General features: G+C 36.2%; 1 protein-coding gene across 1 annotated transcript in view; it reads right to left on the reverse strand.

Annotated features, from left to right (window-relative positions):
* Positions 1-164: 164 nt before the first annotated feature.
* The window catches only part of KLHL4 (kelch like family member 4), a 53,361-nt gene continuing 34,772 nt past the window's right edge, over positions 165-18,753 (reverse strand). Inside the window, exons 9-10 of the mRNA XM_040630221.1 lie at positions 2,710-2,881; positions 165-1,123 (exon numbers count right to left, since the gene is read on the reverse strand). Of these exons, the coding sequence (XP_040486155.1) occupies positions 1,064-1,123; positions 2,710-2,881 (232 nt within the window). The 3' untranslated portion in view covers positions 165-1,063. The remainder of the gene's footprint in view (positions 1,124-2,709; positions 2,882-18,753) is intronic.

Raw genomic sequence — 18,753 nt, forward strand, 5'->3', positions numbered from 1 at the left:
AAGATTTTATTTATTTATTTATTTGACAGAGATAGAGACAGCCATCGAGAGAGGGAACACAAGCAGGGGGAGTGGGAGAGGGAGAAGCAGGCTCCCAGCAGAGAAGCCTGATGTGGGGCTCGATCCCATAATGCCGGGATCACGCCCTGAGCTGAAGGCAGACGCTTAACGACTGAGCCACCCAGGCGCCCCAAAAATTGTTTTGTTTTTCAAAAATTCTTTAATTTAATGATAGTTGTTTACAGAGTTCAAAGAAATGTTTGAGAAAACTACTTTCTATACAAGCAAGGCCCTGACACTCTAAAGCTGAGGTCACAGTTTGTATCAATATGATAAATATTTACTATTTTATTATATAGATTGTGTATGAAATTACAATATTTTACTGGTAACAAATTTAATAAGACTATATGTTAAAAATACTAAATCTGTATGTGTGCTTTGGAAGATGGGACTGTGAAAGAGTAAGGCTGTGAAAATTTTAACATATTGTGATCACATAAAATATGTAAATGAGTTATTTTTTAGCCCTAACCCAGTAATAGCCTTCCTGTTGGTAAAATGAGGTATTATTTAGCTATTTGGGATATTTTTGAATAAGAGAATTATGTATTACTGAAAATCAGACTTCATATTTTAAGTTTTAGATATTCTCTTTTATACTGTAGTTCAGAAAATAGAGTACCTCTTGTTTTTTTGAAATAGAAAATGTTTTTAACTTCTCATATTTTTAAGTTAAAAATTACTAATGCTTTTACAAACTTTCATACATTGGCTACTATTGATTTCCCTTAAAAAGTTTAGTAATGGGGTTAAACCTAGACTATTGGATTTCCACTTACATTATCAGCTGCAACAACACATACGTTTAACACCTATACATAATTCATGTTTGAAAACCTGCCTTGACTTCACAAATGAGAGCAATTATAACTACATATTAAAATGACACAATAATGTTCATGTTGGATTACTAATTGAAGGAAAGAGCATGTTTCTTGTTATCTTCTTCCTAATCCATTTCATGAAATGACCAGTTTACCTCTTATTGATAAAGATAGCTTTATGGTAGCTTCACCACCACAACACATGCACCGGCTCTTCCAATGTTGACAGGAACTTCCTAACACACATACACACACAAAAAAAAAAAAACAAGGAAAGAAATAATATCTTAATGAACTCTGTCTTCAGCATAATATATGTAATATACCATGTTGGAGTTGAACATGTCCTTAGCTATATTCTGGCCCAACCTTCACCTGGGAAAAAGATGGAAAATGCAGCCCAGATAACTGTCCAGTGTGATGTAAAGAACATATTATTTAAATTATCTCAGACTCATCTGAGTCTGAGAAGCAGATGATTTTCATTGATAATTTTCTTATTTGAAAAATTACAGCTAATAATAGAAATTACAGCTAAAATTATTACCCTGAAATCCTACAAGGTTTTTGTTAGGGTTAAGTGAGACAATGAATAAAAATAATTTGGAAGATAGTGGTTCTAATTCCATTACTTGCTAGTACCCTTTCACTCTTTCCAAGGTCACACAATGAAACAGTGATGAACCAGGAATAGAATCTAGGTTTCTTAAGCTACTGGTCTGCAATTTCCAGAAAAGTAAATTACACAAACTTAACAAACATTTTGATTATTGTATTTGACTTAACAACTACTTGTTTGCTATTTTTTCCCCTTCCATTCCTACCTGGTCCAAAGCACTGATAAAGTAAAGAGCTACCTACATGGCAGAATTGGAGTGTTTCTGAGGGTCTTAACAAATCAAATTGTTGGAAGAAAGAGATAGAAAGCCATTTTCTGCTGTCATTATATTAACACATATTTATTTAGAATAGTAACACACTTTCTGTGTAGAATATAGAGCAGCATGAAATCAGTATAAGGGAAGGTGAAGTTAGATACAAAATATAATGTTTGCCTGTTTGTGGAAATGATGAGGAGTTAATCATACTTTATTATTTTTTTATTAAGCCATCATTTAATTAACAGAACACCATTAGATATTTTGGAATAAATCCAAAGTTATCATTAGAAAAAAAATGTCAAAAGCATCACGTTTGCCTTTAGCATCCCCAAGATGTCCTTTCAAGGCTACTTCTTGTACTCTCCTTAGAATTTCTTCTGTTAGATGCCCAGCATTCTTGAGAGGGTTTAATTCCAGTCTCTAATTGTTCACTAAATTCCTTGAATGACTGATTAAGAATTAAGAGAGTTGAGTTTATACAATCTCTATAAAAGGGGACTGAAAAAATTTTCCCCTGGTCAACAACCAATAAGAAGGGGCAGATATTTGTTGATGAGGACATTGCACTTTGGTTCTCAAGTCATAATACATACTTAGAAAGTTGGCCAGAGAAAGGCTTTCAAATTATTGAATTAGATTCACTTGAGTAAAGCTTCTGAATTATTGAATTGGATTCACTTTTCTATGAAAGGAATGAGTCCATAAAGCCAAGAGAATGTTCTGTTTCCTTTCATATAAGTACTGATGGATCCTGCCAATGAAAAATGAGATCAACTAACTAGTACTCTATGGTATAGATAAAGCAAATACTGCAAATTTCACTAAAAAGAGTCTGGGTAGGCCCTAGAGAAGAAGAGAATGGACTTAATTCCAAACATACATTGTAAAGACTTTTATTAAAATCCGAAATGTACTAATTTCAATACTTTCAGTGACAGTACCTCTTTCCATTCATCTTTCTGTGCATCATATGACTCAACAGTGTTCAAATAAGTATGTCCATCATATCCTCCAACCACATAGAGTTTATCTCCAAGGGGACATACAGCAACAGCATCTCGAGGAACACTCAGAGGTGCCACAGTTGACCATGAATCATTTTTTGGATCATACCTTAAGAAGTTTAGGATGACAATTAAAAGGGGAAGTCCAGTAGTGTTAAAAATCATAGACATTAATAAAATGCATACTTATCCAATATAAGGAATTACAAACACCTTATAAATATCAAATTTAGTCTGACTAATAAATGTTAAAAATAGGTACATGACAAAATTCTTTTCAACCACAAGACATCACTCAAAGCATATCAAAAATGTATTTCCTTTCCAAAATACTATGCATCCTTTGATCAGTACTCATATTCTCTATGAGGAAATTTCACATATTGGCATCTTATCATTATGAGAAAAATGCCCCCTCTCTCTTTTAGTATGCTGGTTGGAGAGCTTTCCTTTTTCTCTTATTCTTTGTTTATCAAAAGTTTTTTGTGAGATTCCTTATCCTGTTCATGTGAGAGGCACATTTCAAGTAAATCTGAATATGATTGTCTTCTCGCTTTGTAGAATCTAGTACCCTGGTTTTAGTACTATTTGTAGTTAAAATGACCATAGTCTTATCCTATCTTTTTCCCTATGAGTGTTCCAATTTATCTTCAGAGGAGGATTTTTTTTCCATTTTAATCTGAAGTTAACTCTTTATCCCCAAACCTTTTCTGCAAGCTAAATGAAAGAGAATTCAGTAAGTAATAAAATCTTCTCCAGGAATTCTTTCCTAAAATTTGAAGCCTTTTTTTTTTTAAAAAAGCATAATACTAAAATCTAAAAGGGGTGGACAATGAAAGAAAACTTATATAATTATACATGGTAATGTTCTCTGATTTCATATTTTTTTGTAAAATCCAGTGGAAAAAAAAAAGTTTATTTTATAGAAGAATTTTCTATTTATTACCTTCCACTAATTTTCTTTTATTTCTATTACCTCTTCTATTTCTGTTTTCATCTCTTAAGTTATATTCTAAATTATCTGATCTCAGCTTCCATTTGAACTTGGGTTCACATCCAGTAATATTTTTAACAGTATCTGAAATCAGCAAGAATTAAAATACCCTCAGTGTCCCGTACATGTTGTTGATTGTCATGTAGCATATCTTCTTCAATTCTGCTGTTATAGTAAAACCCAGAACCAGAAAATCCATAACTGTATGCTGTACCTAAACTAAGTTTTCAGCACATGTGCTATTATTAATTGGTGTTGCCCTCAACTAACAGACTACATACATGAATGAATGGTGAACTGGGACTCACAGAAGGATTTCCTTACAAATTTGCATCTAAACTTGACTTTCCAGTATGTGAGTGATAATTAATGCTCAAAAATCTGTCTAATGTTAATATTATCTGGCTACTGTTTGATTAACAAGAGAGATTTTGGTAACATTGAATCCTTTGAAGAAAAAGAATGGCAATATGGTTACTATCTATAAAGACACACAGAAGAAGTTATTAAAGAAAAAGTTAGCCACTATATCACTTTCAAATTAAAATCACATCATGTCACTCCCTTTTCATTTTTGTTTTTCTGTCTCTCCTTACTTTGAATACAAGTATATATGTTCTAGTAGAAACAAAATGGAGCCTGAAGTAAAGAGAATTAGTCATGGACTTACTCCTACACTTAGAGAAATGAGGAATAATTTGCTTGACTACTTAGCCTCAATTTTCTCATCAACATTATAGAAATAGTAATCCCCTAATCAACCAACATGTTTATGTGATGATTTTAGAAATATTTAAATTATTACCTTAAATAATTGAATGAGATTCTTAAGGTACTGAGTAGGCCAACACTGTTTTAGTTGTAGAAAACAATGTCAGGAAAATTGTCTCAGGCATAAAATGAGGATTATCTGATTTCATAGAATGTAAACTTTTGATTGGCTTTCTACTAACAGGACTCTTTTACAACTCTGTAGGTGTTAAGTTGTAGAAAACTGTTTTCATGTACAAATGAATTTTGTCTAATGGAGATAGAATTAATTTCTACCATGTAGAAACGGCCACCAAAGATTAAATTTTACTCTCCATAAGATATTAAATACTTTTGCACCTATTAGCATTTTTTTCAGTATTCCTAATTGCCTATATGGCTTTTCTTCAAAGACTCTTTTAAACCAGTTTTAATGTTTTATGGGTTACCTCATTAATTAATGAATCATAAAATCCTTGACCCATGTTAATTTTATATTTGTATGAAAGTCATAATTATAATATTTTGAAAATTATACTTTTCTCAAGGTCTTTTCAAAGAAAATGCCAATAAAGGGATAATAGTAATAATAATAATGATCATTACAAAAATAATACAAACAAAAACAATGCCATCAACTAACTTCTACTGAGTACTTAGCAGGTGCAAGACAATGTACTGAGTTCATTATCATTTATTATATTATACCCAAGAGATTGACACTGTAATTATTCCTTTTCTTCACATGAGGAAACTGATGTTTGTGGATGTAAAATAACTGGGTCAAGGTTACATAATTTGTAAATAGTAAAACTGGGATTTGAACTCAGATTTGCATGCATCCAAACCCAATACTTTTAGCTAGTATGCTATATATATTTTTAGTACATGTGAAGTGCTCTTTTTTCCATTAATTTTTTAAAGATTTTATTTCTTTATTTGAGAGAGAGAGAGAGGGAGCAAGAGAGAGAGCACAAGTGACATGAGGGTCAAGGGGAGAAGGAGGCTCTCTGCTAAGCAGGGAGCCTGATGAGGGACTCTATCTACCCCAGGACTCCAGGATTGTCACCTGAGCTGAAGGCAGATGTTCAACTGACTGAGCCACGCAGGCACCTCTCTATTAAATTTTTTAACTGTATCTCAATTTTTTTAAATCAGTATATTTTGAAATGTAAGTATGCCAGTAAATAAGGTTAAACATGTAATTATTAGGATATTTTTGTAAACATTTAATTTTGTAGTCTGCACTATGAACTTTTCTATATCGAAAAATATGAACTGAGTTTATATTTTTCTAGTTGCATGTGTAAATGCCTATTTAAATTAGTATGGACACTTCAAGAAATTGTAAGGTTAATTTTATAGTGATCGGTCTGTTGTCCTAAAATACAGACCAACTCCTTTCTCTTTCAGGTATTAACATACAATTCCACAATATCAGGGGTTCATAAAGTAAAGCCAGGGAAATGCTAGCATAATAATAGGTTGTAAGATAGTTACTTAATTAAAATATTTTGTGTATTCTAGATTCTTTTTCCTATGAAATGTGTTCTTTTCCTTACCAAACTTAGTTTTGTAGACCTATATATTTAGGTACAAGGAACCAAGCAAAAGCAACACAAGTTATACCACTAAGATCTAGCAAAAAGCCTTCAAAGCTGCAAACAAAGCATGGATTCTAACATACATAACAAAAATCTCTTACTAATTTGGATCCATTACAAGAAAATTTCTGTCATAAGGGCTTAAAACATTCTATCTGTCTGTATATTTACATGATTTAATTTTTAATTAAGATGAAGTTTTTGTGAGTCAGGTTCAGCTTTCATAGTAACAAACCTTATGACTTTTTATTTACTAGATATAATCATGTATATTACTGTGTTGTTTTATATAAAACTATTTTGTGTAACGTCTAATGTTTCTTTTTAAAAGATTTTATTTATTTATTTGAAAGAGAGAGAGAGAACGCACATGAGCCAGGGGGAGAGGCAGAAGGAGAGGAGAAGCAAGCTCCTCACTTTGCAGGGAGCCCAATGTGGGGCTCAATCCAGGAACCCTGTGATCATGACCTGAGCTAAAGGGAGACACAACCAACTGAGCCACCCAGGCACCCCTAACTTCTAACATATCTGTAAAGAACATAAATTCTCTGTATCAGTATGGAGAATATGGCCACTCTTTGACCTCTCCCTCCCATGAATGTATCACTCCAATACGGTTTAAAGTTTTAATGGGAAATTAAGATAGCATAATTATTTTTACATGGATTTATTTGTACTTTTAATAAAATAAAGTTTTCTCAATACAGTAATTCCTGATACTGTCTGCTTAGCTTATAAGAGATGATTTAGTCTTGTCCACTATCAACAGTCTTATAAAAAGGAGGCTATAGCTAGCTATTCTTAGTTTTAAAAACACAAATATTTTTACAGGCTTAAAAATAGAATTCAATACCTAGATGTCATTACTTTATTTTTTTATTTTTTTTAAGATTTTATTTATTTATTTATTTATTTGACAGAGAGAGACAGCCAGCGAGAGAGGGAACACAAGCAGGGGGAGTGGGAGAGGAAGAAGCAGGCTCTTAGCAGAGGACCCAATGGGTCAAAGGATATATCATAAGGAAAATTAGAAAATAAAATGATAATGAAAACACGACATACCACATCTTATGGGCTGCAGAGAAGGCAGTGCTATGTGGAAAATCTATAGCTATAAATGCTTCCATTAAAAAGAAAGAACAATTGCAAATCAACGACCTAACTTTACACTTTAGGAAATATAAAAAGAAGAAAAACTAAACCCAAAGTTAGCATAAGGAAGGAAATAATAGAGACTAGACCATAGACAAATAATGAAGAAAGAAAAAAAAACAGAAAGAAAGTTAAAAAACAGAGAAAACCAATGAAATTGATAGTTGATTCTGCAAAATGATCCACAAAATTGATAAAACTTAAGCTAGATTCAATACCAGAAAAAGAGAGAAAACTCACCTAATTGAAATCAACAATGAAAGAGGGGGAATTAGGATGTTTCAGTGCAAGATGGTAAAATAGAAAGACCCTGAACTCACTTCCTCCATAGAACACACCTAAATACACCAAATAAAAAGCAATTCCTCCTGAATAAGAACTGAGGGCCAATGAACAGCTTCTGCACAACAAAAGAGAGAATGGCAAAGGATAATAGGAGACAATGAGACACAGTAACAAAGGGAATCCCTACCCTCCACAGTGCAAACTGCAGTGTGGAAGGTTAAGAAGGAAGGACTGGGAACAGATTTCTCCATCCTTGGGGACAGAAAAAAAAAGTCACAATTTAAAAGACCAACTAGAATGTACAAGAGACAGCACTAGAAGTCTACCAAATGGCAGAGGAGCTGCAGCAATACTTATCAGGTCAGAAAGACTAGAAAAACAAGGTTTATGTTCCCCCTCCACTTTAAAAGCACATAAGGGATCAGGGTCCAGGGGTGATAATTGGCTTGCTGCCTCAACAAGTCCCAATTACTCTGGGGTACAGAAAAAACACCACAGGTTACAAAGGATGAGGACCTGTGGGAATGCTCTCTGGGTCACTCTTCCTCCAAGGTAGGAGGTGTGGAGAAGTTAATCAGAGAGGATATATAGGAAGATAAACATTGTTGTGGGGGAGGGGAAGGAGTTTCCTTAAGCTGGCTACCAGAAAGTGACATTGCTCTAGATTGCAAAATCAGAACTTTTAGAAATTTACTCCAGTGGGAGACATCCCTGCCTTAAAGTTGCTCAGTTGGCAAAGCAGGACAGAATCCTAGCTGAGACACTGTGTCTCAGGATCCCCAGGGTCATGGAAACAATGGGGGTGCAGCAGAGTTCCTAAGCATTGGAGCAGGGAAATCAGTGAGGGTCAGCGAGCCTGGAAGGGGGCTTTCAGCTCAGTTTGCCATAAACTGCGAACCGCAGCACAATCAGGTGACCGCTTTCACCTTGGGCCCTGCAAAAGGCAGAAACTCGGCCAACCTCAGTCTTTCCCCAGGAGAGGCGGCACAAGTGCATGCACAATCAAGCCACCACTCTCGTGCAGACCCCTGCAAAGGGCAGAAACGTGGTGACCCTCTGCCTTCCCCCAGGGAAGGGCAGCATGGGTGCTCACCAGAGGAGTCTTCAGAGTTTTGTGCACACAAAAGCGAAGATTGTTTTTCCCTGAGGGTTTACTGAAGAGAAGGGGCCGAGATCTTTCAGCTCCAGGGCGGGAGATCAGGGAACAGCCATTTTTATTTTCATCCTCTCAGGTGGTGCAGAAAGTCTTCAGAGAAAAAAAGCCACATAGAAGAACCCAAAGCAGCTTACACTGAGCCCAGCCCCCTGGAAAGACATGGTGCAACTGTGCCCAGGCAAAGACACCTGAAATTCAATGCAGCAGGACCTTCCGCCAGAAGACCAGCTGTAGTAACAGGGGAATAACAAGTTTACCAAGCACACAGAACTGCAAAACTCCAGTGCTAGGGACAAATGTATATAGAAGTCTAGGGTTTTTCTCATGATTCGTTATCATTCAATTTAAAAGTTTCCTTTCCTTTTAATCTTTTTCTTCTACTCTTTTTTTAATTTAAATTCAATTAGCCAAATTATAGTACATCATTAGTTTCAGAAGTAGTGTTAAATAATTTATCAGTTTCATATAACACCCGGTCCTCATCACATCACATGACCTCCTTGATACACATCACTTTTTCAACAACTTTCTTATTTTATCAACTCTTTGATCTTAAGTCTTTTTTTTTAACTTTCATTCTTACATTTACATTTTATAGACATAGTCTTCATTTTTGGCTTCAATTACACCGTATTCAATTTTATTTTTGTATATATATAAGTTTTGCTTTCTTTACAATTTTGGGATTTAGTGTCTTCTAACAGGCCAAAATACACCCAGGACCAAGTGGATTACCTTGTTTTGTCCACCTGGGAGATTATAATCTTCCATCCCCCCCTCCTTTTTTTTTCATTTTGGTTTCTGACCTCTTCAGAATTGTGTAGTGTGTATTTCAATTGGGTCATGGCTGATATTTCTGATTTTGTTGCTTTTATCCATTCTACTCTGTGCAAAATTACTAGAAGGAGAAATTCACAACAAAGGGAGAAACCAGAGGTAATTCTTAGGTCCACATATCTAATCGATATGGATATAAGTAAATGTCAGAGATGGAATTCATGATAATGATTATAAAGTTACTTGTTGTACTTGAAAAAAGCAAAAAAGACACTAGATAATCTCTTAGTGCAGAAATGAGATCTAATCAGACCAAAATTAAAAATGCTCTGACTGAGATGCAATCTAAATTGGATGCTCTAACAGCAAGGATAAATGAGGCAGAAATGAGAGACAGTGACAAGATGATGGAAAGGAAGGAAGCTGAGGAAAAGGGAGAAAAATAACTACTGGAAAATGAGGGGAGGCTTAGAGAAATCAGCAACACCATAAAGCAAAACAATATTAGAATTACTGGGGCCCTGGGGAAGAAGAAAGAGAGAGAGGGATGGAAAGTAATTTCAGCGAATCATAGCTGAGAACTTCCCTAATATGGGGAAAGAAACAGGCATACAAGTCCAGGACATACAGAGGACCCATCTGAAAATCAATAAAAATTGATCAACACCCTGACATACAGCGAAGTTTACAAATTTCAGAGATAAAGAGAAAATTCTGAAAGCAGCTTGATGCAAGAGCTTCCTGAACCTACAATGGTAGAAACATTACACTAGCAACAGACCTATCCCAGAGAACTGACAGGCCACAAAGGGCTGGCATGATATATTCAGGGTACTAAATGAGAAAAACATGCAGCCATTAATACTTTGTCCAGCAAGGCTGTCATTCAGAATGGAAGGAGAGATAAAGAGCTTCCAGGACAAACAGAAACAAAAGAATTTGTGATCACTAAACCAGCCCTGCAAGAAATATTAAAGGGGATCCTGTAAGTGAAGAGAGAGACCAAAAGTAACATAGACCAGAAAGAAACAACGAGAATCTACAGAAACAGGGAATCTGCAGATAATACAATGACACCAAATGCATATCTGTCAATAGTTACTCTGAATGTAAATGGGCTAAATGCTCCAATCAAAAGACACAGAGTATCAGATTGGGGAAAAAAAGCAAGACCCATCCATATACTGTCTAGAAAAGATGCATCTTAGCCCTAAAGACACCTCCAGATTGAAAGTGAGGAGGTGGATAACCATTTATCATGCCAATGCACATCAAAAGAAAGCTGGGGTAGCAATCCGCATATCAGACAAATTAGATTTTAAACCACAGACTGTAGTAATGGATGAAGAGGGACACTATATCATACTTAAGGGGTCTACCCAACAAGAAGATATAACAGTTATAAATATTTATGCTCCTAACTTTGAAGCAGGTGAGTATTTCAAGCAATTAATAACCAAATTAAAGTAATACATTGATAATAGTACAATAATAGTAGGGTACTTCAACACCCCACTGAGAGCAATGGACAGATCATCTAAGAAGAAGTCAACACTGAAACAAGGGCTTTGAATGTTGCACTGGACCAGATGGGCTTCACTGATAAATACAGAGCATTCCATCCTAAAGCAACAGAATACACATTCTTCTCAAGTGCACATGGAACACACTCCAGAATAGATCATGTACTGGGTCACAAATCAGGTCTCAACTGATACCAAAAGATTGGGATTATTCCCTGAATATTTTCAGAGCACAATGCTTTGAAATTTGAGCTCAATCACAAGAGGAAATCTGGAAGGAACTAAAACACTCGGAGGTTAAAGAGAATCCTACTAAAGAACGAATGGCTCAACCAGGAAATTAAATCATTAAAAACTCATGGAAACTAATAAAAATGAAAACACAACTGCTCAAAATATTTGAGATGCAGGAAAGGCGGTCCTAAAAGGGAAATACATGACAATACAAATCTTTATCAAGAAATTAGAAAACTGTCAAATAGACAAGCTAACCTTACACCAAATGGAGCTGGAGAAAGAACAGCATATAAAACCTAAACCAAACAGGAGACAAAAAATAATAAAGAACAGAACAGAAATCAATGAAATAGGAACTAAAAGAACAGTAGAACAGATCAATGAAACTAGGTTATTTGAAAGAATTATTAAGCTCTGTAAAACCCTAGTCAGACTTATCAAAAAGAAAATAGAAAGGACCCAAATTAATAAAATCATGAATGAAAGAGGAGAGATCACGACCAACACCTAGGAAATACAACTTTAAAAATATATTATGAGCAACTATATGCCAATAAATTAAGTGATCTGGAAGAAATGGATGCATTCCCTGAAACATATAAGCTACCCGAACTGAAACATGGAGAAATAGAAAATCTGAACAGACCCATAACCAGCAAAGAAATTGAAGCAGTAATTAAAAATCTCCCAACAAACAAGAGTCCAGGGCTGGATGGCTTCCCAGGGGAATTCAACCAAACATTCAAAGAGGAACTAACACCTATTCTTTTGAAGCTGTTTCATAAAATAGTAAGGGAAGGAAGACTTCCAAACTTGTTCTATGAGGGCAGCATTACCTTAATCTCCAAACCAGACAAAGACCTCACCAAAAAGGAGAATTACAGACCAATATCCCTGAGAAACATGGATGCCAAAATTCTCACCAAGATACTAGCCAATAGGATCCAACAATACATTAAGAAGATTATTCACCATGACCAAGTGGGACTTATTCCTGGGCTACAAAGGTGGTACAACATTCACAAATCTATCAACATGATATATCACATTAATAAAAGAAAGGACATGAATCATATGATCCTCTCAATTGATGCAGAGAAAGCATTCGACAAAATACAGCATCCTTTCTTGATTAAAACTCTGCACAGTATAAGGATAGAGGAAACATACCTCAATATCATAAAAGCCATCTATAAAAAGTCCACAGTAAATATCATTCTCAATGTGGAAAAACAGATATTTTTTTCCTTGAAGGTGAGGAACACATCAGGGATCCCCACGCTCACCACTATTGTTCAACATAGTACTAGAAGTCCTAGTTTCAGCAATCAGACAACAACAACAACAACAACAACAACAACAACAACAAATAAAAGCCATTCAAATTGTCAAAGAAGAAGTAAAATTCTCACTCTTCACAGATGACATGATATGGAAAACCCAAAAGACTCTACTCTAAAATTGCTAGAACTCATACAGGAATTCAGCAAAGTAGCAGGATATAAAATCAATGCACAGAAATTAGTTGCATTTCTATACACTAACAATGAGACAGAAGAAAGATAAATTAAGGAATTGATCCCATTTGCAATTGCACTAAAAATCATAAGATACCAAGAATAAACCTAACCAAAGTGGTAAAAGATCTGTACTATGAAAACTACAGAACACTTATTAATGAAATTGAGGAAGATACAAAGAAATGGAAACACAATCCATGCTCATGGACTGGAAGAAAACATAATGTTTAAATGTCTATGCTACCCCAAGCAATCTACACCTTCAATTCAATGCCTTTCAAAATACCACTGACATTGTTCACAGATGGAACAAACAATCCTAAAATTTATATGGAACCAGAAGAGATCCAGAAGAGTCAGAGGGATGTTGAAAAAGAAAACCAAACCTGGTGACATCACAATTCCTAACTTCAAGCTCTATTTCAAAGATGTGATCATCAAGACAGTATGTTACTGGCACAAAAACAGACACATAGATCAATGGAACAGAATATACAGCCCAGAAATGGACCCTCATCTCTATGGTCAATTAATCTTCAAAAAAGCAGGAAAAAATATCCAATGGAAGGACAGTCTTTTCAATATATGGTGCTGTGACAATTTGATAGCTACATGCAGAAAAATGAAACTGGACCATTTTCTTACACCATACATGAAGATAAACTCAAAATGGATGAAAGACCTAATGTGAAACAGGAATCCATCAAAATCCTAGAGGATAACACAGGCAGCAATATCTTTGACCTCAGCTGCAGCAACTTCTTGCTAGACACATCTCCAAAGGCAAGGGAAACAAAAGCAAAAATGAACTATTGGGACTTCAGCAAGACAAAAATCTTCTGCACAACAAAGTAAACAGTCATCAAAACTAAAAGGCAACCAACAGAATGGGAAAAGATATTTGCAAATGACATATCAGATAAAGGGATAGTATCCAAGATCTATAAAAAATTTATCAAACTCACCCAAAAAAACAAATAGTTCAATCAAGAAATGGGCAGGAAACATGACAGACATTTCTTCAAAGATTTACAAATGGCCAACAGACACATGAAATAATGCTCCACATCCCTTGGCATCAGGGAAATACCAATCAAAACCATAATGAGATACCACTCCACACTAATCAGAATGGCTAAAATTAACAGGACAAGAAAAAATAAATTTTGGTGAAAATGCAGAGAAAGAGGAGCCCTCTTGCACTGTTGGTGGGAATGCAAGCTGGTACAGCCACTCTGGAAAACAGTATAGAGGTTCTTTAAGAAATTAAAAACAGAGCTACCCTATGACCCAGGAATTGCATTACTACCCCAATAATACAAATGTAGTGATCCATAGGGGCACTGGCACCCAAATTTTCATAGCAATAATGTCTACAAGCTGTGATATATATACTCAACCATCATAAAGGATTAATATTTAACATTTACATTGACATGGATGGAACTGGAGGGTATTATGCTCAGCAAAATAAGTCAGCGAGAGAAAGACAATTATCATATAATTTCACTCCTATGTGGAATATAAGAAACAGCACAGAGGATCATAGCGTAAGGGAGGGAAAACTGAATGGGAAGTCATCAGACAGGGAGGAAAACAATGAGAGACCTTTAACTATAGGAAACAGAGGCTTGGTGGAGGGGCAGTGGGTGGGGGGATCGGGTAATTGGGTGATGGGCATTAAGGAGGGCATGTGATGTGATGAGCACTGGGTATTATATGCAACTGCTGAATTATCTGAAACTAATAATGTAGTATATGTTGGCTAATTTAATTGAAATTAAAAAAATAAGATAAAAGGCACTTTTTTCTTTTCTCTTTTTTCTTTTTTCCTCTTCTTTTTCTTTACATTTTTTTCTTTCTTTAAAAAGCTGCATTTTAGAAAAACAACTATTATGCAAAGAAGCCAGCCCTAGAACTCCACCAGATTGCTGGGGGAGCTAATGGAATGCTCTCTGGATGGGAAGGGCTGACAGACATGGTCCATGGTCTCCTCTTCATCTTGAAAGCACAGACCAGTGCACCATCTGGGCATCCTAACTGGCCTGCTGTATCACTGAGCCTTGGGCCCATAGCTTACACCAGCACCAGCTGTCCCATCAAGGTGGCCACATGATGATACACACCAGAATACCGCTGGTTAATGTTCGCTACAGTCCCAGCCTTTGTGCCAAGGTGACAGATGTGTAAAGCAACTTGGAACACTCCAGGCTGACATCACTTCAGCTTCATTCAGTTGGCTTGCTAGGACACCCCTGGTGCAGAGTACCCCTCTGCTGAGCACCTTGGGACATCCCTGCTTGCAACCAATTCACTTCAAATGCCTTTTGAGGGCATATTTTGTGTGAAAGACCAGGGACCACAGCATCCATTTTAGTTTTAGCTGCTCTACCAGGGCATCCCTGCATGGGGCCCCTAGGGCCTCCAAACATGTATCTCACCTTAGCTCTAGCTGCCCCTTCATGGTACTGTCTGTATGGAAAGTCCTGGTTTACAACCACTTCAGCTTCAGCTATCCTTCCAAGTTTCCAAGTTTCCCTCTGTGCATAGAGCCAGGGTACCCTCAGTCTGCATTCCATTAGTTTTAACTACCCTGCCAGGGAACCCTCTGTGCGGGAGAGCTCAGGAAGATCTTTGCCCACACACTGCCTGAGCTCTAGTTACTATGCCAAGGCACATCCTGCACAGAATGCCCTGGGGAACCCCAGCTTGAACAAATTTCTGCTTCATCTGTCTCCCAGGGTGTCCGAACACATAGAACCCTGAGAGACCCCAGCCGGGATCTACTTCAGCTTTGCTTTTCCTGACAGGGCACCTGCTCTATGGAAAAGCCCTGGACCAACAGCTGATGCCAGACATAGCTCCAGTCAACCACCAAAAGTCACCAAGTATACACATAGCCTACATACGGAATGGCCATACACAAGATCATTCCTTCAAGTTTAGGAGAAATAGTTGTTTCACCTAATCCACAGAAACAAATGCAGAAAGGCAAGCCAAATGGGAAGACAAAGAAATATGCTCAAAAGAAAGAACAAGACAAACCTTTTAGAAAGAATTAAATGAACTGGAGATAAGCAATATACCTTATAAAGAATTTAACATAATGATCATAAAGTAACTCACTGGTCTGGAGATAAGAATGGAAGAACTCAGTGAGACACTCAATAAAGAGGTGGAAAATATAATAAAGAATCAGAGTTGAAGAATATAATAGCTGAAATAAAAAAATGCATTAGAGGGAATCAACAACAGACTAGCTGATGCAGAAGAATGTATCACCGTATTAAGAGACAGGATAATGGAAGGCTCCCAGGCTGAACAGTGACAAAAAAAAAACAGTTTTCAAAATGAGGAAAAATTAAAGGATCACCTGGTCAACATTAAGCAAACAAATATTCACATTATAATGATTTCAGAAGAAAAATATAGAGATAAAGAAGTAGAAAACTTCTTTGAGGAAATAATAGCGGAAACTTCCCTAATATAGGGAAGGAAATAGACATTCAGGACGAGGAAACACAGAGAGTTCCAAACAAGATAAACCCAAAGATGTCCATATCATGCACATAATAATTAAAATGTGAACGGTTAATGATGAAGAGAAAAAATTAAAAGCTGCAAGACAAAAGCAAAAAGTTAGCTACAAAGGAAAACTTAAAAGGCTATCAGCTGATTTTTTAGCAGAAACTTTGCAAGTAAGAAAGAAGTGGCATGATATATGAAAAGTGCTGAAAGGAAAACAAACAAACAAACTACGACCACAAATACTCTGTTCAGTAAGTTTATCTTTCAGATTTGAAAGAGTAATAAAGAATTTTCCAAAACAATCAAAAGGTAAGAGTTCATCACTACTAAACCAGCCTAACAAGAAATGAAGGAACTTTTATAAATGGAAAAAAATGGCCATAATGACATGTAAGAACATTATGAATAAAAGAAGTAAAATATGATAACACACACATAAAACATGGATGAGGTAGTAAAAAGGAAGAAAAGGAAAAAAAACCGCTTCCCCCCCAAAGGGTGTGTTTGAACTTAAATGGCCATCAAATTAATATAGATTGCTATATACATAGGATGTTATATAAGAACTTCATGGTAACCACAAACACAAAATCTATAACAGATTCTAAAACAATAGAAAGAAATCCAAACAAGTATTACAGAAAGTTGTCATTCACAAAGAAAGAGACCAAGGCAAGAAGAAACGGAAGAAATACAAAAACAACCAGAGAACAAACAACAAAATTCCCATAAGTACATACCTATCAATATTTACTTTAAATGTAAATGTCCTAAATGCTTCTATCAAAAGCCATAGAGTGGCAGAACAAATCTTTTAAAAGACTGATGTATTTTCTGCCTACAAGAGACTCCCTTCATACCTAAAGACAGATATAAGTCACAGATACAAGTTTGAAGTGAAGGGATGGCTTATCAAGAGACTCCCTTCATACCTAAAGACAGATATAAGTCACAGATACAAGTTTAAAGTGAAGGGATGGCTTATCAATCTTATTTATTCTTTCAAAGTTCTGTTGGTCTGCTCTACTGTGCTCCTGGTTTCTAATTTATTGATCTCTGCTCTCATCTTGATCAACTGTGTTCTCATGCGTGGGTTAGGCCTGTTCTTCTGTTCCAGCTCCAGCTTCTTGAGGTGAGGATATATAAACTGCATTGTAGATTTTTCTATTCTTTTGACTGAGGCTTGGGTGGCTATGTATTTTCCCTTAGGACCACCATTGCAGTGTCCCACAGGTTTTGGACTGATGTGTTTTCATTCTCGTTGGTCTCCATAAATTGTTTAAATTGATTTTTAATTTCCTGGTTTACCCAATCATTCTTGAGCAGGATTGTTCTTAGTTTTCAAGTGGTTGAGTTTCTTCCAAATTTTTCCTTTTGATTGAGTTCCAGTTTCAAAGAATTTTGGTCTGAAAATATGCAGGGAATAATCTCAGTCTTTTGGTATCCATGGAGACCTGTTTCATGACCCAGTTATATGGTCTATTCTGGAGAACGTTCCATGTGCATTCAAAAAGAATGAGTATTCTGTTGTTCTGGGGTGTAGTGTTCTGTATATATCTATGAGGTCCATCTGGTTCAGTATGTCATTCAAAGCTCTTGTTTCTTTGTTGATTTTCTGCTTAGGTGATCTGTCTATTGCTGAGAGCGGAGTGTTGAGGTCCCCTACGATTAACGTATTATTATCTATATGTCTCTTTATTCTGGTTAAGAGCTGGCTTGTGTATCTAGCTGCTGCCCTGTTGGGGGCATAGATATTTATAATTGTCATATCCACTTGTTGGATACATCCTTTAAGAATAATATAATGTCGGGGCGCCTGGGTGGCACAGCGGTTGGGCGTCTGCCTTCGGCTCGGGGCGTGGTCCCGGCATTGTGGGATCGAGCCCCACATCGGGCTCCTCCGCTGTGAGACTGCTTCTTCCTCTCCCATTCCCCCTGCTTGTGTTCCCTCTCTCGCTGGCTGTCTCTATCTCTGTCGGATGGATAAATGAAATCTTAAAAAAAAAAAAAGAATAATATAATGTCCTTCTGTATCTCTAACTACAGTCTTTAGGCTATAACTTATTTGACATCAGCCACAGCAACATTTTTCATGACACATATCCAAAGGCAAGAGAAACAAAAGAAAAAATGAACTTGTGGGACTTGATCAAGATAAAAATCTTCTGCACAGCCAAGGAAACAGTCAAAAAAACTAAGAGGCAGCCAACAGAATGGGAGAAGATATTTGCAAATGACACTACAGATAAAAAAAACTGGTATCCAAGAACTACAAAGAACTTCTCAAACTCAATACATGAGAAACAAATACTCAAATCAAAAAATGGGCAGCTGATATGAACAGACACTTCTCCAATGAAGACATACAAATGGCTAACAGACACATGAAAAAATTTTCAACATAATTAACCATCAGGGAAATTCAAATCAAAACCACATTGAGATACCACCTTAC

Source organism: Ursus maritimus (assembly GCF_017311325.1).
Source record: "Ursus maritimus isolate PB19 chromosome X unlocalized genomic scaffold, ASM1731132v1 scaffold_X1, whole genome shotgun sequence".
NCBI classification, from domain to species: Eukaryota; Metazoa; Chordata; class Mammalia; order Carnivora; family Ursidae; genus Ursus; species Ursus maritimus.